The sequence below is a fragment of the Ostrea edulis genome, chromosome 5 (genome assembly GCF_947568905.1).
Source record: "Ostrea edulis chromosome 5, xbOstEdul1.1, whole genome shotgun sequence".
NCBI classification, from domain to species: domain Eukaryota; kingdom Metazoa; phylum Mollusca; class Bivalvia; order Ostreida; family Ostreidae; genus Ostrea; species Ostrea edulis.
In genome coordinates, this window is record NC_079168.1 from 67542995 (window position 1) to 67565335 (window position 22341).

The window sequence follows — 22341 nt, forward strand, 5'->3', positions numbered from 1 at the left end:
GGGGCTCTCCCGAACAAGCATTCTGTCATTAAAACATACATGTACATGTACCAGTATGTGAAGAAATAAGTGTTACATTAAGTAAATACCTTTATTAGAAAATAATGCTAAATCTCATTTGTTTTTTTGTTGTTGTTTTTTTTAAAACAAATGCCTTCCCAGCTCCCCAATTGAAAGTGCTCCACCTGGTCAGAGCAATGTGAACATCATTAAATGATAATGAAGTACAGTGCTCCCACCAATATACTGCCAAATTTTGTTCAAGATGAATTTGGGCAATAAAGTGGGAATGGCAATATACCGAAATCACCATTATGGACAATTCACTGAGCAGTCAAAAGAAATTTAATACCTTAAAAGTTATGTGAACTCCATTCTGTATATAAACATTTTAGATATCTTAGCAATTCAGCAATTATTAGTAATTAACCTAAATTACCTTGTCCATACTTGACACAATTCAATGCACCTCTATCAAAGTACAGGTGTGATTACTGATGGGTGTTTAGGTAATTGGCATAATTATCAAGGGTAAACCCTATAACATTTGACCATGTGTTTGTGAAAATCAGTGGGCATATGGTCATTATGCAGGGGTTGGCATTATAACGGGGGTGTTAACATGGGAGGAAATCTGTTCTTCAGGATTTTCAGGCAATAATCAGGGGTGGCGTTATAACAGGGGGGGGGGGGGGGGGGGGGGGGGGGGGGCAATATATCGAGGGAGCACTGTATTGTACAATCTTTCAAGGCTATCCAACAATAAGCCATATAGGAGGAGAAATGTTCACAAGCTATTGACAACCTTCATCCCTCTTTGATCCACTATACATGTAACTACAAATGGCAATGAAGCATTGTACAAAGTTTCAAGTCTATAAGATAATCCATACAGGAGGAGAAGTGTTCAAAATATTTTGTAACAGACAGACATACGGATGGACGGACAGAAAGTACAAATCAATACATCTCCGCCAAAGAGGGGAGACATAACTAGGCTTGGTTTTCATCACATACAAAATGACAAATATTTCTTTACACATGAAGAGACATATATAACATAAATGACTGATATTTTTATGATTTCCTGGTATCTGAAGCTTGCTGTATCATATTTTCGGACAGAATTGACTTTGTGATCCCTCCACAATGTCTACATAGAGTAACATTAACATACCATATATAATAACACCAATGGACCAAAGATCGACTCTGGAATTCATAAGTGCCTTTACAGATTATTTCAGGGGCCATATATAGAGGAGAGCCCTCATCACATGCAGTTCATCTCCTTGGAATAAGTGTTTGGAGAAAACAAAATCTGAAAAGGATGAAAAAAGGACACAGTACCAACTACATTAATTATTTCTAAAGTAACTCTCAATGTTTCCGATCAAATAACGTTAACTTTGGGATTTCAGTGTCTGAAATACAAATTCTGATTCATATTTAAAAGCTATATTTTGTAAACTGACTTTCTTAATTTTTTCACTTTAATACCTGCAATTTTCATAGTAGGGTTGTACTCAGAAGTTAAAAGTATGTTTTGAGGTTTAAGGTCCATGTGTGCTATGTTAAACTCATGTAAGTACTGCATAGCTTTTGCTGAAATGGTAAATAAAATTCTGAATTAAAATACTTATAATATAATTCATTGATCGAAAGAGATATATCCCAATTGTTCTATAAATCTATATTAGGTTTCTACATCCACTGAAATAAAATTATGTTTTTTCATCTCCCCCCCCCCCCCCCCCCCCCCCCCCCCCCACCCCCCCCCCACCCCCCCCCCAATTTCTTTTAACAAGATCAGCATATTTTCAAATACATTGTGAACAATATAGTTAGTCCCATTTAGTACAACTAATTACACAAACCTATCTGTTGTAAAAATCGTTTGAGGATATTTTCTGGAATTGTCCTTTTTGATCGAATGAAGTTAGACAGATCTCCTCCATTACAATACTCCATGATAAGATAAATGTACTGGTCATCCCACTGAAAGTAAAATTGCCTCATAACATCTTGTGTTGGTAATCAGAAATGATTGCCTATGAAAATAATTTCAAACTTCAATGGTCAAGATGGATTTTTAAAATTTACTGAACAAAAAGATAGTAGGCCAAGTTTTCACACACAATATATAAATATGATTATAAAAAGTATATAATGCTGAGCAAAGCTTTGGACGGGCTAAAGGCCCGTCACACAAAGCTAGACTCTAAAGGTAACATGTATGTAAAAGAAAAAACGAGAACATCAGCAAATGAATAGAGATAATCTCTACATACATTCAATGAAAATTTTGTGATCCTTGTTGGCGCTGCCAGCTTGTTTTTGTTCATTAGTTTCTACTACAGTTATTCATGTTTAGATTTTGAATGCCAAATTGAAACAAGAGATACTGTGAGCAATGCTCACTAAGAATACCCCCCCCTTACCCCAATCTCCTAAAGGGTGTTGTTCATAGGTACATGTATAAATTACCTCTTTCCTGAGTGTAAAAATATGGTATGCCTTTGTAGAAGAAAATGGAAGATATAGTCCCAAACACACATCCATGGCATAAACCTATAATTTTTGTCCTTGAGATCAAAGGTCAAGGTCATAAAGAGGTCATGAATATACATGACACAGTCTCATGGTGATACACCCCATGTCTTATGGTATGACTATGTCAAAACCCTATAATCAATTTTGACCTTGAGGTCAAAGTTCAAGGTCTTATAGAGGTCATGAAGGTACCCGACACATCGTCTTATGATGATACACTCATGTGTCAAATATGGTATGCCTATGTCAAAGAACAAAGAAATTATGGCCTGGACACGAATCCATTGTAAAAAAAACCTTTAATTTTGACCTTGAGGACAAGGGTCAAGGTCATGAAGGTACTCAACACACCGTCTCATGGTGATCCACCTGTGTGCCAAAATATGGTATGTCAAAGAACAAAGAAGTTATGGTCCGGACACGAATATGCAGACAGACAGACAGACGTACGGACAGACAGATTGATTCCTATATACCCCCTCCTGAACTTCGTTCGGGTGGTATAAATACATGTATTAATCATCAAATAGAAAATCAGTAATGTGAATAATAGATGAAGGAGTTCATGAGAGTTCCTTAAATAAAAATATGCAGTCTTTTTTGGTTGATCTTGTTTAGTTTTAACTGTCTTTTAAATTGCAAACGGGATGTACTGTTGTTGTTTATAATTGTTTGATTTGAAAGAGAAAAATGGTCGAGGCTAAATTTGACATCACAATCATACATGGTTTACGTTGGGCTAGCTATATTCTCCACGGTAAATGAATATGCGGATCCTGTAAATAGTTATCCTCATATATCCCTCTTTAATATTTAGATGTTGCTGGGCGTTTAGCGCAATGGGAATTTCATAAATAAATATATATTTTAAAGTGAATTCTAATTTACCATACTCAATTGAATTGTGAACACCAATGACCATTTCATGCTTCGCTTGGTCACATCGTATATATTTTAAAGTAATAACTAAAAGAGGAATAAAGTGTTGGTATATCATCAGAAGTTTATTTGGTATGGTATTAGAGCAGATTGCAGTCGGAAGTTCCAGATTCATGTTACAGTTGTTTTCATGATCTGATACTTCACTCCTTGTTGTTTTTACCTGGAAATCTTCAAGTCTGACAATGTTTTCATGGTTCAGTTTCTTAAGAAGTTCAATCTCAGTCAGAAGGTTTTCAGTAGATGCTTTAATTCAAGGAACTTTTCACAACACACTTTATAGCTACAACTTGTCTGTTTCCACTCTGAAATGATAACTATAATTCATGATAAAACAAAATGGCTTCCCATGGTTCTTCACAGCATCTATACTTCACAGAACCAAATATTGAAATATTAAAAGCTGTTCTGATAGAGATTGTGCATTTTTGCAAATCAAAACTTTAAATGATAAAATGGGAATTTTGCTTGCTTCCTATAAAATCATTATTTACTATAATATAGATTGTTAGTAAAACACGGATAAACACAATTTAGCAGACGAAAATAGAACACCGGACTGTCATCGTCACCTGATGCAAAAATCAAAATACTGATCTGCTTCAAATGCAATCGATCGCACTTTCTATAGGCTTTGTATACTGTAGCGTAGGTACCGCTTCCTAGTTTTTCTGTAAATACATATCCAGAGAGGTTTGGAACCACTAGGGACACCGATTTTGCTGTCACAGGTCTTCCCGACGTTGGTCGAGACATTGCGTTGTCATTTTTCTACCTCCAAACGCTGGAGAGTTCGTGACGCAATATCCGCGTTTTCTGTTTATGTACGGAAGAGCATTGGTGTACAAAAAACAAACAGCATTTCAGTGGAAAAACCTCAAATGTAAAGAAAATAAGGATGATACATAATTTTTCAATGTATATACATTCTTAAGATCAAAGGTAAATCAATTATGTGTGTTCTAAAAGCTATTTTAAATTTCTCAATATTGCGACTTTCTTTCAAATATTGTACTTCAAGGATTCCATAGAAAAATGGAGGTAACAAGTTTGGCGGTAACCAGGGAAAGTTGTTTACAAAGGAAACGGGTCACTTGCCATTAAGTGATACTGTGACACGTCTTTTTATTGATATCATGAAGTAAATGGCAACTCTATATGTACCAAGTGCAGTGAATTTGAGTGTTGGTTGTTGTTTTACCCTTACTTTGCGTATATCTGGTAAAATATATTTAGTGATGGCCACCTGTTCATTTAAATCACCACTCATTTAAAGTTTTAACCCAACGTTATCTGGTTTGGGGGCTTTATCTATTGTAATTACGATACATTTTCAAATAAATGTATAAAGCATAGTAAGAATATATCTGGGAAACGTGCAGGTTTTCAATACTAAGGCAGATTAAATTCTTAATATTTTATTACTATCATTTCGATACCAAAGACTGATCAAAGATACGGTACGTTTTATTCTTGCCTAGGGCCATTGTTTCTAACAGTGGCAGATAAGATTTGAAATTGGTACCTATTAATTGTCAAACTGATAGAACAATTTATAAAGCAGGTGAAAATTCATGTGTTCCATGCAGGTACAGTTTTAAAATGTAAATACATCTGTGATACTCGTATCTCACTGTAATTAAAACTGATAATCAATTGAGAACGGTTGTCACAAGTGTTGGCATACAGCTGTATTTCAACCACAATTAAGTTGCCATTGATAATGTGTACATTATGTGAATGACCCAAATTTTTGTTTTGTTATGAACTCAATAGGTATAGGTAGGGATATCACAAGGAGATTAGAATGCCTGCCCCTACCATGAAAAAAACTGTGGTTTGTTACATCTGTGGTAGAGAATTTGGTTCCCAGTCGCTGTCTATTCATGAACCACAGTGTCTAAAGAAATGGAAGATTGAGAACGAAAAGTTACCCAAGTCCCAAAGAAGAAAGACTCCTGTCAGACCACAGATTTTACCATCTATTGAGGGAGGGACAAACAATGGTAAAAAAAATAATGTAACAACTATTACACATACTGTTGTTACATTTTTAATAAAATACTCAAACTTTTCCAATTTAATCAAGTTGGCACTTGTAATATCTTAAACATTGTAATTTAATTGTGAATTTATGAAAGTTTTATGGGGGTGGGCGGGGAAATACACATTTATAACCTTTACCCAAGAAGTGACGTGTATGCTTAAAATGTTGATATGTTCAGTAGTATGGATGTGTGCACAAGTTTGTTTTCAATGACCTATTCAAATCCATTGAAGGTTGGGTACAAAAGATAAGGTGACTTTAAAGTTCTTTTTTTTTTCATTATAGCATGACTTTAAAGTTCTTTTTTATTTCCATTAAAGCATGTACATGCATATTTATTAACTATACGGTATTTGTCATACTGACAATAATTTACTGAGTTAAAACATTTCATTTTACACACAGAGAGATTCAACGAAGCAGCTTGGCAGAGTGCCCAAGCTCAGTTGATTCCTTGTGAAAACTGTGGCCGAACATTTGCACCTGATCGGCTCCCGATTCATCAGAGAGGGTGCAAGCCAGGTGAGGAGGCCTTTGTTCATGCTTTTGATAAGGATCACATGACAACACAAAAATATTGTATGGGGTTTAAATTGTGTATATGCTAACTAGCACTTTAATAGATGAAATTTTCATATAAGTTATGCACCTTTCAATTTGATTATTTGTACATTTATGTTTACTATGAAATGAAAGATATTAAACAGGATCTTTTACCTGTTTTAAGTGGTTGTTTGCTCACACAGGTAAATCTATGCAACCATCAAAAGGTGGAACAGGAGGTGCCACAGATAAAGGTGATCGCCCCAGAACAACAACCATCACAGACCCCAAAGTCGTAAAGAGTGAAAATTCTGTAGGAAGTACAACTGTAAGGGTCGAGAATCCACAAGCACCCAAACTCGGTGTCGAAAAGGAGGGAACATTTACCTCACCAAACAAAGATCCCCCTATGGAAAAAGCTCCACCCAATCCTGGATTTGTTCTGTGTTATATTTGTGGGAGAAAATTTGGAACTAAATCCATCAGTATACATGAACCTCAATGCTTAGAAAAATGGAAGAAAGAAAATGCTCTGTTGCCAAAAAGTCAACGAAGAAAGTCTCCAGTGAAACCAGAAATTATTGGGAAAGGATCCAACAATATTGAGGCCATGAATCAAGCTGCTTGGCAGAGCTCCCAGGCTCAGTTGCTGCCATGTGATAGATGTGGACGGACATTTGCCCCTGATAGACTGGCTGTACATCAGAGAGCTTGTAAAGCCCCAGGGGGTGCCAAAGGTAAACCCTCTGCTGCCACTTCTACAGGTGGGGTTACCCCAAGTAATACACCAGGGGGAAGTAGTCCATCACCCAAGAAAACAAGTGCCCCTCCCCAGCCACAGTTTGTCTTGTGTTACATCTGTGGACGAAAGTTTGGATCTAAGTCAGTTGCAATTCATGAACCTCAGTGTCTTGAAAAATGGAAGGCGGAGAATAGTAGATTGCCAAAGGAGCAAAGGCGGCCTGTGCCCAAGAAACCGGAAGTGTTGCAGTCCGGAGGGAACTATGATATAGATGCTATGAATGAAGCTGCCTGGCAAAGCTCCCAGGCACAACTGATACCCTGTGATGGGTGTGGGAGGACATTTGCTCCAGATAGACTTGCTGTCCACCAGAGAGGCTGTAAGGGAGCAGGAAAAGGTCAGTATACAGTGGAGCCTCGGTAATCCGGACACCATTAATCCGGAAGCTTCACCCTCCGGACGATTTTTCTAGGGAACAGAATTTTTATACATTATTTTGCATCATTAATCCAGAAATTCGCGTTCCGGATCTGGACGGTCACTTTTTACTACAAAACGTTATAATGCATTGAAAATTGTACCGTTAATCCGGACGGTAATTTTGTTTAGGGAAGGTCTGTGTTGGACAATTTTAGCAAGGCGTAAATTATAAAGAAAACAAGCCAAACTGTCTAATTGAAGCGATTACCTGTACCCTGTCAACACCTCCCTCTAATTAGGTGGTGTGTGATGATAAGTCCGTTAGATAGCACGTGCCGATCGAGACATTGTATTGCCAATTTTCGCACATAAGATCTGTATTGCGTGTAGTGTTGAATTTTGTAAATAAATCTGTAGCATATTATTTTATAGTCTTGATCAATACCCTAATAGTATTAATAAATTAAACATCATGCCGTAATGATATTTTTATAACTACTACACATATCAGTTGTACTGATTCGTAAATTGACATCAGCTTATTCAAATCTAAAGAGTGTAGATTATACTTCTAGATTCTGGATTTTATAATGTTGATTGGCGTGAAATATGATCATGCACAGGTATATGTAGTAAGTTTTTAATGTTTAGAATGTAACGCATGTAGAATGTACCTGTGTACGATTGATTCTTGTTACGATGTTGTAGAGCTTTATTGCTTTCGAATTTTTAAACTCTGGGTAGAAGTGAGAAAATTATCATTTTAAGGAAAATGACAATTAAATTCTGTATGTACCTGTAATGTTAGTTTCACCCGAGTTTTGTTCCGTTATTATCGCATCATGAAAATAATAGGTGCACGTGACTAGATCAAAGCAGTAGTAGGTCTTGATATTACGAGCTTAAATGATTTTGTTCTCCCGATATTGTCTTGGATAATTAAGAAATATAAACTCTGGCAGATTAAATTTTGGTTAAAGAATGTTGTCAACTGACATGATAATCACGAATTTGGACGATGAAAATTGTTTTAACAGACCGCCGAACCCGTGAATCGTGACAGATGGAAATTACCGGCCTCTTTAAGAAGTAAAAGTGTGATAAAATGTTTGAAGTGTAAATGATTATGTTAGTTACTAATGATTTATTTACTTATAGTTACTTAAGTGCTTCATTATTTGTTTTAGTGCATACGGTACACAGTTTTGTATATTGAATTGTAGTGATCATATGTATGTACAATGTAGGCACAGGCAAATACACTGAACACTTACAATTTTAGTGCTTTGAAATACATGTAGATGTTAACATTATCATGATTTATTTACTAATGCAAATGGTTAAATCCAATGATAGAATGTGTTTAATTCACTATGCATCAATAAAGTAGGCACATATTGGTTACTTATGCAAAGCTAGAAAATATGCGATTCAATTATCCGGACGCTTCATTTATCTGGACGATTTTGCTGGGAACCAAAGTGTCCGGATTAACGAGGCTCCACTGTATAGTCATATGTTGAAGTATGTGAAACGATGATTTCTGCTTTGGTCTATTGAAGCTAGATACATATGTGTCATGTTTTAGATGATTTAGATAAATAACTTACAAGCTTTACAACTCTAAAATTTGAAAGAAACACGTACTATGTCAGAAAAATTGGACATTTGATTTACTTAAACGGTTCTAGTTTTTTTTAATCTATTTATTTTTATTAAGTAATAGATTGCATGTTTTTGAACATGAAATAAAACAAATTCCCAGATTTTTTAGATGGCTGTATGAGCAACCCTCATATATCTCCCATTTTTAAAATCTCTTTTGAGAGTCTATGCATCATCAAATGTTATATTTCCTGTGTTTGAGCTGAGTAGTCCTTAACTTAACCATCCAAAATACTAAGGAAAACTCATGAATCTGACAATTTGGTGCAAGTCATAAGGTCAACATTTGAAAAAATATTGTGAAAATCCATATACAATGTACAATGGTTATAAACACAAAGCTTTAAAAAGATCTTAATAGTTTACCCTCTCCTGACACATCTGGATAGATGTGTAGTATGTTAAACAAAATCTTTTGTTTTTCTTTAAGAAGTTACAAATATTCCAAATGGACTCGGTAGAAAATCAAGGTATTAAAAGTGACAACACTGTCAGATACACCTGTACAATGTATTAGTCTATAGTTACTGTGCCTTCAAAATTCAGGATAAAATCACTCCCAAAAAATTGTGATAATAGGATTGAAATATTTTAAAGTCAAGAAGATTCAATTTCAGTTGGGAATAACAAACAACTTTTTAAATTCAATCCTAACATTACAAAAACCATGCAGTTATTTGCAAAATAATATTTCTTCCGAAACTATATATTTTGATGATTTTACTGGTAATTCCTAGGTACTGGTAAACCTGGAGGGGAGAATCCTGGTACTACATCCTTTGGATCCTCAGGACCTGCTAATACTTCAGGGAAGGGAGACCCCAAGGGTGGAGCCAGGACTGTGGTCTGTTACATCTGTGGAAGGGAGTTTGGCACCAAGTCTATCTCTATACACGAGCCTCAGTGTCTGGAGAAATGGAAAAATGAGAATAACAAGCTGCCGAAGGAGAGAAGGCGACCTCTTCCTAAGAAACCTGAGGCTGGTCAGGCGTTGTCTAGGTATTGAGACTTTTCAGAAAATAGAATTACAGTAAAATATCTCTATCTCGAAGTTCAAGGGACTTCGAAAAAACTTCGAGATATCCGGGGGTTCGAGATATCCAAAATCAATCTTGAATTTTTTTTTTGAAGGGGGATATATGATGCATAGTATGGGATTTGCATTATAAACAACAAACCCGTTGCCGTTTCTTATAATGCAAGTTGATTGATATTGTGGAATTTCAAAGGCAAATATTTCGGTGTTTTTTTCTCCATATCTATAAACATCACATTCACAATGTGCTTCAAAATTAAGATGATCGTACAATTTGTATGCTTACTTTACTGATGTCTAGGCCCGACTAGGATGTAGCTATTGCGTTGTAGTGAAAGAACCTATCACGTAAGAAACAAAAAAGACGGATTTTTAAAAAGAACTTTTTATGTTTATTAAATACAATATCTTATTAAGTACAGCTAATACGCATGCTATTTTATTCAGCATTTTTTATCCATGTTGATAATGTGTTTGGAGGGATTTCGTATTTTTTAGCGATGGCCGCCTTACTGTCAATTCCTTTCTCTACATCTACAATAGCTTGAATCTTAGTTTCTATGGTATGCGATTTTAACTTTCTTTTAATGCCATGGATTAGCAGCTTGTCTTTACTGTCTTGAGACATGTTGTCAAATGATGAACATTTCACGGGTCTCTATTTATATGCTGTTGTGATCCAAAGTGTTTAATTTCTGTTCACTTTGAAGATTTTCGTGTTTTATATTAATGCATTATCGTTATTATGAGCATTAACTTCAAGCTCACTTGGACAATTTTGTGCGTTTATCTAACCCACATGTTAATGATATAGCGTGTATCAATCAAAACACCATCCCTGGAATCGGGCGTGTCGGTTCATAATTGGCGGTGGACTTAATCCATAATGTTGGAAGGCTTCACTAATCACCTGAGCTGTTGAAACAATTATGGCCACCCGTGACTACTCGGAAAAGGCGAGCGTGGATTAGCGGTCATTAATTATAATTGATGTAGCCGTGGGCGGAGACGTGTGTTTTAACGACGCCAGGTATGGTAAGCAGACCGGAAAATTGACTGCACTTCGAGATAAACCAGGTGAAATTAGGGCATGGGACCTTGAAAATACTTCGACATAAGCGGAGTATTCGAGATTACCGTGTTCGAGATATCAGAAGTTTTTTAAATCATTTATATAGGGAAAACGGCCGGGACCGGCGGTCGACTTCGACTCAAGCGGGGTATTCGAGACAAACCATATTCGAGATACAGATATTTTACTGTACTTTACTGAAATGTATTTATTAGAGTTGCTTCCCTTTCACCAAGTAATTCATTATAAGCTACATTGTATTAAGGAGGTACTCTACATTGTCATAATGGCTGACTTCCTTTTAAAACATGGATGAAAATATTAATATCAGTAAAAATTTTCGATTCATTTAAAAAATTCTCACCTAGCTGAGTAGCTCTGTAGGTTAGCAGGTCGACTGCTGAACTGTAGCTCGCGGGTTCGAGTCCAGCAAGGGTTTTGAATTTTTTAAAGATTGCTTTTTACGAAACTGTATTTTATGATTAAATAAAATGAATTTGAAAGTTTTCAATTTTAAAATATTGTTGTACATATCATTCACTTTTCATCCATATCAAATTTCTCTGGTGTAGCACACCTCCTTAAGAATGAAGAAAACTTGTATTATAAGCAGAGAAAACAAAAAACACATTTTATTTACAAATGTTTACACTTTACTAGAGAGCAGATGAATGACTTGGCATGGGAGAATGCTAAAAGTCAGTTAATTCCATGTGAGAATTGTGGGAGAAAGTTTGCTCCAGACAGACTAGATGTCCACCTGAGGGCATGTAAACCCAAGCCAGGTCAAGGTCCCCCGAAAGCAGCCCATGCTGAAACATCTAAGGTAAGAATACTTTAACCTTAGTATCTATCAACAATGATCGTTCAAAATGTTTCATATCAAGTATAATTCATTTTAGACATCAGTCTGAAGGTTATATACATGTACTAATTAATCTAGCTTATTAATATGTGTGGAAATATTTATTGATAATTTCAATGGGAAAAACAAATTTGATTTGATTTCAAATGCTTGTTAGTACTAACATATGGCTTTATCATACTAAGCATTTGATGCTTTGATGGGAATTTTTAAAATCTTCTGTCATTCTAATTATGTCCAAAATATCAAGAGACTTTATTAAAATGCTATTAAAGTTCAGAAATTTTCAACTGCCCTGTTCTTTTTCCACAAAATTATGTTTTTATGCACGATTGTATCAAAGGCATGCTATGTTAAACTGCTTTGCATGATGTCTTTCAATTTTTGTAAACCATCCTTTTGGGAAACCTCAATGCACCAGCAACATCTAAGTCAATCAGTGTCTTTCAATGAATGTTTGTCTATTTCCAACTCTTCATTGATAATACACAGGGAGAGACCCCCAATCCAACTGTAGAAAACCCCTTTCCTAACCGACCTGTTCCTTGTCACAAGTGTGGCAAAAGATTTCGACAAGATCGAATAGATCTCCACCAGAGAGTGTGTAATCTTTTACTAAAAGCTGAAAAGACGGACAAAGTTTCCCAAGGATGAAGTCCGAGGCTGAAGGAGGTAAAGTGTGTCTGTGTCCTCATCTGTATCTAAGCTAACAGACACACTTCACCTTCCCATCTGTCCACTAACAAACCACCAGCGTCAGCATTCGTTGTATTATCCTATCTACTGCTATACCACGCCCAAGCATGGCCAGTTCCAAATTTGGATTCAGAACTTTCACAGCCTGCATATTTTGAAATACTGATGTTGAAATTTGCCCTTTTAATGAGATTTGAATTTTTTAAGTTTGTCAAATTTTTAAACAAAATTTTCATCATGTGGACCCAGCCTGTTTTACTCAACCACATATAACCAAAGCTGAATATTTGAATTCCTGCCTTCGAAATCCAAATCCCTTACCCAGTGTACTGCAAGTAATGTAATGAGATAAAAGATGTCAAATATTAATCTGAAGCATCAACACTGTAAGAAAAGATGAGGCAGCTTACATAATCTAGCATAGGGAGGGTATAGACCTCTACAAATGGAGCTTAATGAGTCGCAGAGGTTCCTTGAAATTTCAGCCACCTCCAGTGGTACGTAGACCTCCAACCATGGTATGTTACCTCTGTGGTCGAGAGTTTGGTACAAAATCTATCTCAATCCATGAACCTCAGTGTTTGGAAAAGTGGAGAATTGAAAACAACAAACTCCCCAAATCACAACGAAGGCCTGAACCCACAAAACCTGAAGTTCGAAAAATTGGAGGTTTGTTGTAACACAGTATAACACTGATTTTGTCACAGAATGATTCAATGTGTGCTTATTACAAAGAATGTGCATGTGTAGAACTGACACACTAACCTTTTTCTGCTCACATTTTGTCATTTGAATTTTAATTTAATTGTTTTGTGCAAGCATATGTTGTGGTCTGAAAACTAACACAAATGGAATCAGTCACAGTTTATCATGCATGTTAATTAAGATATAAGCACATTTAAGAAGGCTAAAAATAATCTATTCTTTTAAAATTCAATCTCAAACCTAAAATGAAAGGTAGTTTTGGATGTAAAATAAATAAGAGGTAAATTGTTCATGCATAATACAGTAAAACATGGTTATAGTGAACCTCCAGGCCCAGTGGAAAGCAGTTTGTTATAACCAAACTTCATTACATCCAATACAATTTTCATTATTTTCTTCTCAGAGGGGAATAAATGACACTTCACAATAAGTGTGAATTCGTTATAAGCATGTTTGTTATAAGCACGTTTTATTGTATTTTATGGAAACGTACAGCTAATTTACCTTTGCTGTATTTGCAGCCAAGGGATCCTATGACATAGACGCCATGAATGAGGCTGCCTATGAAAGTGCAAAAGCCCAACTTCTGAAGTGCGAGAATTGTGGGCGGACATTTGCACCAGACAGACTTCCTGTTCACCAGCGGAGTTGTAAACCGAAACCTCCAAAGGAATAACAGAAATAGGGCACCTGTCACACCAAGTTGTTATCCGATAGAATTATTTATACATCTAGCTGTTGCATTCTTGTTTTTCTTTTATGATATTTCATCTTTGATAATTGGCTTTGAGTACACTTTGCTTCAATTAATTGAAGACTCTATGCATTGCATTCGTAAATGCATTTAGATGCCTATAATATAAATGATTCTGATTAAGATGGGTTTTTTTTATATGTGTGTTTTTACAAGCATCTATTGAAGTGATTTTTTATAAGATTCCTGCAGTCTGTCTTTTCTACACAGTTAAATCTTGGCCCATTCACGAACTGAAATGACAGTTTAATTCAGTATGTCAAAATATAATGGACTAGTTACACAAATTAAATCTACCAACAGCATCAGCCAACTGCTCAATGTTGTGCATAAATGCATTTGGTACCATGCTCTCATTAGCTTTTCAATACATGAAAATGAGCTGATGCAGATTTCCTTGCCTATTATACATGTATACTCTATATATTTACAAGTCCAGTGTCTCTCATAGACTGTCCATGATTTTACAAATAACCATTATTATGACCACCCTACCCCCCTTATCCTCAGTATATAACTCAATGTGTTCTAATCTATTGCATATTTTGTTATATTACATGAAGAATATAGATATATTTTGCAATGTATAATTAGTTTTGGTGTGAAATATCTGTGATAATACAAGAAAGGGATTTTTTGCATATGAAAAATAATTTCAAAACTAGATTTTTTTTTTAATATTTAAAGACTAAAAGTTTGCATATATATACAATGTACATGTATGTTCCATATTGAATTGATCAGTACAAAGTTCAGGGTAGCCTAGAACATAATTTTCAGAATTACTTTATAATGCTTTTTCCTTGATGCTTTTAATGATATGTTTCCCCCATATAATTTATAAGCATAGGAATTAGTAGTCCGAAATATCTTACGTTTTCCTGGCTTTTTTTATGATTTTGATATTTACTGTGCCAACTGGAGGCGGCAAAATATACAGTTTACGTAATGGCGCCGGTTCTGATGTTTATCCTGGCACAGTAAATATCAAAATCATAAAAAAAGCCAGGAAAATGTCAGATATTTCGGACTAAGGAATTAGATGTTTTGAGTAAAATTCTCTCTGTATGAATGTAATAATTTTAAAATGCACGTTATTCATTTCTCTGTTCAATGTGATCTTTTTAAATCATTCATCAGCATCTGCATTAACATTCTAGATATGTTTAAAGGCAAAGTTTTTATCTTTATACAATGTAATCTTCAACATAAAGAGCTTTCTGTCCATGTTATCAACTCAATTGATGAAATGGCCATATGGTGCAAAACTTAACATTTGACATCCTGATGTCACAAGTCAGTCATTAAGTGTACAAGTGTATAATTTTCTGGAGATTTTTGAAGTTGTACTAAAGTAAATCTTGATGGAACATTATTATCGCAATATTTACAATGTTTATTAACTCAATCCATGAAATTGAAGATAAACATACACTAGTATTTCATGAAGATATATTGTTATTTACCTAGTCTAAGTATTTTGAAGTGCTTGATTAAATCATTTAAGCCCCATGGAGAAATTGCCCTGTACATGCGTAATATCAATACATGTAATTGGTAAATTTTCTTTATTGTGAACTGTTTGAATCTTTGTTACTGGTCATTTTCTATTCTAAACAGTATTGATTGAGATGTCCTTGATAGGCTTATCATGGTGCATGCATTTGTTAAATTACCTGAATTTAATTCACATAATTATTTCTTTCTTTTCAATGTTTCTTCACACACTTGTACAATTCTAATCCGTCCACATTCATTTGAATTTTATTTATTTATTTGTTAGAAACAGGCTTATTGATAGTGAATGTTTGATAAGCAATGTCACATCTTAAGCATTGATACCTGTTTTAAGCGTTTACCCGATTATTTGTTGTTAAATTATTTTTTTCTGAATAAATTCTGTCTTTCAAATTTGTTTTGTATTTATTAAAATCCTGTTTCTATTCTCTACATACTATTTCATGCTGTAAAATAGCATATTTTTGGTATGGTCAGATTTGTGTTGTCTTTAGCTTCATCAAAAGCAGGTATTATAGGTTCAGCCGTGTAATACTCTGGTTTTCTGCTGCTAGATTTGTTCCGCAGGTCATGAGTTTAACCACGAGATCGGCAGAAGTGATCACTATCCAATTGAGAGAGAGAGAGAGAAGAGAGAGAGAGACCAATTTTAGAAACCTTTTGCAGAATTGCCGTTGTGTTGGTGTTTAACCTTGTGACCCTTGACCTTGAAGTTTGACCTACCTTTAATAAAGATCTGACCTATTCAATATCTCCTGAACTATTTAAGATAGAGCTTTCATGTTTTCTGTATAGATTGACTCCATTGTACATGTATATTACTTACTTCAAAATTGAATTATATTTCGAGGAAGATTAAATCACGTTGGTTAGATTAAAAAGTGAGGATGATATGATCAACCTCATCAGTTACCATATAGAATACAAACAAACAAATGAATAATACAACGGACATCGGGGAAACACCAGGGGGAGTAAACATAGTGCCACATTAATCTAAATTGAAATGAAGATAATTATCGTTAATTATTTTGAAAATATCAATTCAATTATAGCTCGCATCAATTCAATATAAAAGAAATTCAGTTCTGAGTTATTTGGCGCTTTAATTTAATTGGTGATACCGTTCGATATCATTATTCTGTTGAATTGATGCACGCTACAATTGAATCGTTGCTCTCTTCAAATGAATTGATATCAACATTTGAATTGATGCGTGCTACAATTTAACTGAAGAGGTCAACAATTCAATTAATGTGCGCAGTAATTGAATTATTGCTCTCTTCACTTGAATTAATAATATCAATATCAATTGATGCGCGCAATAATTCTTTTAGAGAGAGAGAGAGAAAGAAACCATATGATTTAAGATATCTTCAATTCAACATATCCACAATTGAATTAATGATCTATTTAATTGAATTGTTGCTCTCTTAAAAGAATTTATACCAGTATTAATTCCTTAAACAAACTAATCAAAGACATATTCAATTGAATTAAAGACGGTCATAAAATCATTAATACCGAACTCCAAATTAAATAATTTCACCACATTAATGCGCCCATCAAGTGAGTTGGTGAGAGCAATTATTGATTTGATGTGCGAATCAATTCAATGTTGCTTTCATCAATTGAATTAATGCGCGCATCAATTCAATTATGATCGCTCTCACCAATTAAATTAATGCGTGCATTAATTCAATTCTTGCGCACAATAATTGAATTGAAGCTCACATCCATTTAATTGATAAGACCAATAATTGATTTGATGAACGCATCAAATTCAATTATTGTGCTCAGTAATTGATTTGATAGTATCATCAAATGACTAATGAAATATTGAATTATTTGATTTTATGTTAATTTTGTGCTATATAAGCATCCTTGTTGACTGGTCACATGCGCCCAATAAATGAAAATACATGAAGTAATTCGAAGTCAAATTCAGTATGGAGGACCCCTCCTCCTGTGATTTGTCAGAATGGGATCCGAGGACTTCATTATCTTGACAGATCCGGGGGGGGGGGGGGGGGGGGTCCGGACCCTTGGTCCCCCATATGTATCCGCGCATGCACCAATCTAATTAAAATCAGATGTTGGATCCGCTCGCATACTCGCTACACAAACATCGATGTTTGTGTAGAGAGTATGCGAGCGGATCCAACATCTGATTTTAATTAGATTGCGCATGCACAGCTCGACATTTTTTCCTTCTCATTGAAGCTTTTAAATAAACTCTGCGTCGTAAGAATACAACAAAAAAAAAAAAAACTACAAAAAAAAACAACCCCAGGGTTATTAATAAAAGAACACATTTTGTGCCCATGGAAATTCCACTAAACTCGGTGGACGACCTGAATACCATAAACTGCATAGATATTATCAGTCAGTTATGCTTACAGAATGCACAAAACGAAGGTTCTTACTGTTTGAAGGATAATATCTAGGCCAAAGCACTCTACATTGTGCAACACGTTTAACAGGTTTTGTTAATTATACAACATGTTCTTTTTCTTAACGAACCAAGACACTATATTTTCCTTTTTTTCATTTTCTGCAGGCATAGTACAGAATCCCCCAAACAAAATGATTCCTTTTCTGCTTAGAAATGAAATTAATTCTACATAATGATAGGGTCTAAACTGCAGATATTTCTTAGGCGACACAATGTAGATCTTTGTAAAAGAAGCTAAATGTATATAATCGTCAGCTTTCGAATGTTTTTAAAGGCACAACCACCAAACCTGCACGAGAGAGATGAGAGAGAGAGAGAGAGTCTGAACGTAAATACCTATACTAAGAATAACACATTAAACACCGAGTGTAATACTGATAAGAATTTATTTATTTGGACTAAGACATGATCATTCCTAATTCGAGGAATTAAGGATAAGCCATGCTCATTCCATTTGAAGGGGCATCTTGATTCATTGATTGGGACGCCATACGCCAGATCTTTTGTGATAGAGCCCATGTCCATTCCTTTGTTTCCGCTGTTCATATCACTGGGTATACTGTTTGTCATCATATTCATGCTGATGATCCCTGCATGTTAGGCTGGTTCATGGGAAGGTTAAGGGGAGATGGCATTCCATTTATTCCGGCAGGCTGGGGTGCGTTTGGCATTGCTTGTTGCATGGGGGCGGCTGGTTGAGGCACGTTTTGTATGGCAGGCATCTGATTGACGGGTCCTTGAGATCCAGCGTTACCGATAGCAGCTGCTGCATTTGCTTGTCCACCAATATATCCTGGCATTGGCATCATGTCTCGTCCACACCATGGTCCGTCACAAGGTTTTGGACCACAAGCAGATTGGCAGTCTAGGTCACTACGGAAATTATTGTCGTTGCCTTCATTGCACCCACTAAATTGGAAACGATGACAGGTGCCCGAGTATTGACTAAAGTACCAACGAATAGTATTTCGTTCGGAACAAGGATACTTTCCGTAGTCGGGGTTTGCGAAACATGCACATGATCGAACGCATTCTTCTTTATCCGAGTAGCTGTTGAGATTCCCGCCACAGCCAAGGTAAAAGAAGGGTTCGCATCTTCCAGTATAAGAATTGAAGAAGTACTGTCTGCTTGGGCATAGGGACAGAAATAGCCCCTATCTGCATACATTGTGCACTCTACAAAAAATCAATTGAGATTTATTTATTTGCAAGAGAGAGAGAGAGAGAGAGAGAGAGAGCTTTTAAAGACACCTTTCGAAGACATTTGTGACTAAGCAATACATCGACATATATAAACTTGTAAGATGTTCCGATTCATTAAAACATCACAGAGAGAATACAACGGCATTTAAGAAACATTACCATAACGTAGAACTAAATCAAAACTCACGATAGGGAATGTCGCCATGGGATTTAATTCTGGACCTCATGATTTGTCCAGGATTGGCATTTGGTTGGTTTGGTTGGCGTGGTCCCATGTTTGGAGCATTAGGCGACATTCTGGCATTTGTTCCGGAAGATCCCATGTTTATATTGGGGCCAACGTTCATTCCGATATTAGCTCCGTTTGAACCGGAACCAGCTCCATATTTGGCTCCCGGTGACATGGCACCCAGAGCAAGAGGAAGCACGACAAGCAGACCTAACTTATACATCTTGGCACCTGAAATAAAACGTAGACAGTACAGTGCTTTTCTTCGTTTTGTCGCAATTTATTTATCGTGGATTTGGAATATCTTTAAGGAAGAAAATGAAGTTATAAATCAATATCAACAAAAAGATTTTTGAAAATAATGTTGAAATACATTATGAGTTTTCCGATTTTAGTTCTTTGATTTTGAAATGTTACCTTGAATCCAGCAGAGCCAGAAGAGGAATGGTTAGTGGGACTAGGGCTGTTCCTTTTATACAGAATCATTGCATCAGAAGACGTGTAGAAACAGGTCCGTTGCATAATGGTCAACATCTTAAGTGCAAACATTTACACAAGAAACACACAATCATGTAAAAGAAACACAAGAAAGGTCGATTTAAGATATTGTAAAAAAAACTTCTGAGAGCGAAAAATTATGTATATTTGTATGTTTTTACATAAATGCCCAAGGTTAACACGGAATTCTTCCACTGTTAACCAGTTTCTCGGTATTCCGGACACGCTTTCTTGTTAAGCGACCAGATTGCAACCAATGTTACAGTGAATCAGCGATATGATGAATGACAGAAACTACGTCTCGATTTAGATTTTAGTATGTACAGCATACTTCAAGTTAAACTCCGAACTTAACAAAATTCAACCATTTCAGCTTTAGAGGTAGGCTCTCTCTCTCTCTCTCTCTCTCTCTCTCTCTCTCTCTCTCTCTCTCTCTCTCTCTCTCTCTCTCGCATCGCAACCAACAACAAACTACATTCTGATTATCATAAATAAAGGTTTTGCGGACCTTCATTGCTTTGAAGTTAATACTGAAGGTTTTTATAAATTTCATTTTTAATTTGAATAAGCAAATATTCAAACATGGAATGTGAACAAATGGAGTAGAGGTGTGATTTGTTAGAAAGATGCCTGTCTTAGTATGGTAAATAATAGCATGCTTGCTTCTCCTTTTGCTCTGTGATATGCAAGGAACCACTGGGTGGCGTAAAATGTTCATTGAATGTGCAAAGGGAAAGGAAAGTTTCTCCTTGTTAAATAGAATGTATGGTATTCAGTAACCTAATGAAACAATTGACAGATCTAATAAACATTGATTACGTATCATCGGCTTAGTGTAGCTACATTACCATAAATGTAACAAATGGATGTTCAGATATATATTTATCATACTCCTGAAAAAGTAAAAGACTCAATCATAAATATATCGGTTGAAATCGTTAAAACAAACAAACTAAGCGAGGTGTCAACTTTGCTCCATTTTTATTTTTTTGGTCAAACAAAGATGGTATTGTACGTTATGATCCATTTATTAGGACACGTATATGCATCTGCACTGTGCGTAGTGAAGGGTGTCTGTGGGCGGACACAGGTTTGAACTAGGCTATTTACAACGTATTTTCAGGACATACTCAACGTTTCTCAATGATATATAATTTTCATGTCATGACATGTGCAATTTCACTTGTATTCTATCTCGTTTCTACAACAAATGTTTAAAGCGGTCGCGGTACATGTAGCGCAGTGGTAGAGAGTTCGCTTCGTAACAGGGATGTCGTGAGTTCGAGCTCCGCTCGTGCCATGGCCGCGTCAGACCAAAGATGTATGCATAGGTAGTTACTGCTCCTTCGCTGAACGCTCGGCATTTAGGATAAGAGATTAAAAACGGAGTTCCCGTGACGAGGCAGCTATTGGCACGATTAAGAACCCTTACTGCTACGACCCTGAGCGCTAAGCTCTGCGGTACTCGACCTACAGCTGGTGACGTCTCAATAATTTTATGAGTGAAAAATTCTCGACGGGACGGAAAACAAACGAACAAAAACTGTTTGTTTTAGAGCTACGCGGATCGATATACAAAGAACCTTGATATTACTACAATATTGAAATTTAACCTATTTCGGAACTTTTCATCTCAAGGAGATGAAAAAATAATTTCAGAGAAAATGTCAGAAACGTTGCACGTACATGTACAGTATGTCATTAATGTGCGTTGGAGATACGAACGTTTACACGAATTACAAACCTACATTAATTAATACCGACTGAAGAAACGCAATGTTTCTCACGGACTAATAGAGGATAAATAACCGCATATCAACTTCAAATGTTTAAGGTTTGGTTTCAGGTAATGTGAAAATCCTTAACTTGGTCAAGCAGCCATAAAACGCTAATAAAAGTACATTGGGCCCCATTTTAGAAATTGTCTTACGATATGACACCGGAAATAATTTTCATAATTTAGTTGATTCCCCACTCTTTACTCAAAACAAAGAATATTCCCATATATAAAAAACACATCTTCATAAGTTTTAAATAGAAATCAAAACATTTTTGTGAAAAACGTTTCTTAGTAGTAAGGGTTTTCGTAAAATGGTTTCAGGTGTATATTTCTTAGAAAATAGAATAAAAGGAACGACCTCGAAAAGCCTGATGTGCCTACTGTACAAAGGATACTATGATTATAAGACATAACACAATTGTGAAATTCTTCCAAAAAACAAACTAAAAACAAAACAACCAAGAATCACTAAACTATAAAATCATAAAAAATGTCGATATATTTAGTGATTCTTAACACCACTCACACTGTATCTAGATATCAATTCTTAACATCATTCACACTATATCTAGATATCAATTCTTAACACTACTCACACTGTATCTAGATATCAGTTCTTAA

The 22341-nt window shown here is 35.6% G+C and overlaps 2 protein-coding genes across 4 annotated transcripts in view; one reads left to right on the forward strand and one right to left on the reverse strand.

Moving 5' to 3' along the window:
• The window catches only part of LOC130054999 (serine/threonine-protein kinase ULK3-like), a 14930-nt gene extending 10644 nt beyond the window's left edge, over positions 1-4286 (reverse strand). The window contains 9 exon segments of the mRNA XM_056166142.1: positions 6-22; positions 1178-1217; positions 1219-1271; positions 1274-1321; positions 1501-1605; positions 1878-1998; positions 3656-3742; positions 3744-3799; positions 4116-4286. Coding sequence (XP_056022117.1) covers positions 6-22; positions 1178-1217; positions 1219-1271; positions 1274-1321; positions 1501-1605; positions 1878-1998; positions 3656-3742; positions 3744-3799; positions 4116-4248 — 660 coding nt within the window. The 5' untranslated portion in view covers positions 4249-4286.
• Positions 4287-4546: 260 nt separating this feature from the next.
• LOC130054705 (zinc finger protein 474-like) lies at positions 4547-15948 on the forward strand. Of its 3 annotated transcripts, XM_056165231.1 has the most exons (8): positions 4547-4713; positions 5269-5498; positions 5945-6061; positions 6286-7221; positions 9647-9908; positions 11678-11843; positions 13064-13247; positions 13805-15948. In XM_056165231.1, exons 2-8 carry the CDS (start codon positions 5300-5302, stop codon positions 13957-13959), a joined length of 2019 nt encoding a protein of 672 aa, XP_056021206.1. In that variant the 5' UTR covers positions 4547-4713; positions 5269-5299; the 3' UTR covers positions 13960-15948. The 3 variants fall into 3 exon arrangements, with proteins under 3 accessions (XP_056021206.1, XP_056021207.1, XP_056021208.1); XM_056165232.1 differs by lacking the exons at positions 13064-13247; positions 13805-15948 and adding an exon at positions 12375-13023; XM_056165233.1 differs by lacking the exon at positions 13064-13247 and having other exon boundaries at positions 4548-4713.
• The last annotated feature ends 6393 nt before the right edge of the window (positions 15949-22341 follow it).

Bases quoted from the DNA above. Each gene is read 5' to 3' on its own strand.
- LOC130054705 (XM_056165231.1), top strand. From the start codon at position 5,300: ATGCCTGCCCCTACCATGAAAAAAACTGTGGTTTGTTACATCTGTGGT. The intron at 5,499-5,944 runs GTAAAAAAAATA...TTTTACACACAG, and splicing joins TGAGGGAGGGACAAACAATG to AGAGATTCAACGAAGCAGCT. The intron at 6,062-6,285 runs GTGAGGAGGCCT...TTGCTCACACAG, and splicing joins TCAGAGAGGGTGCAAGCCAG to GTAAATCTATGCAACCATCA.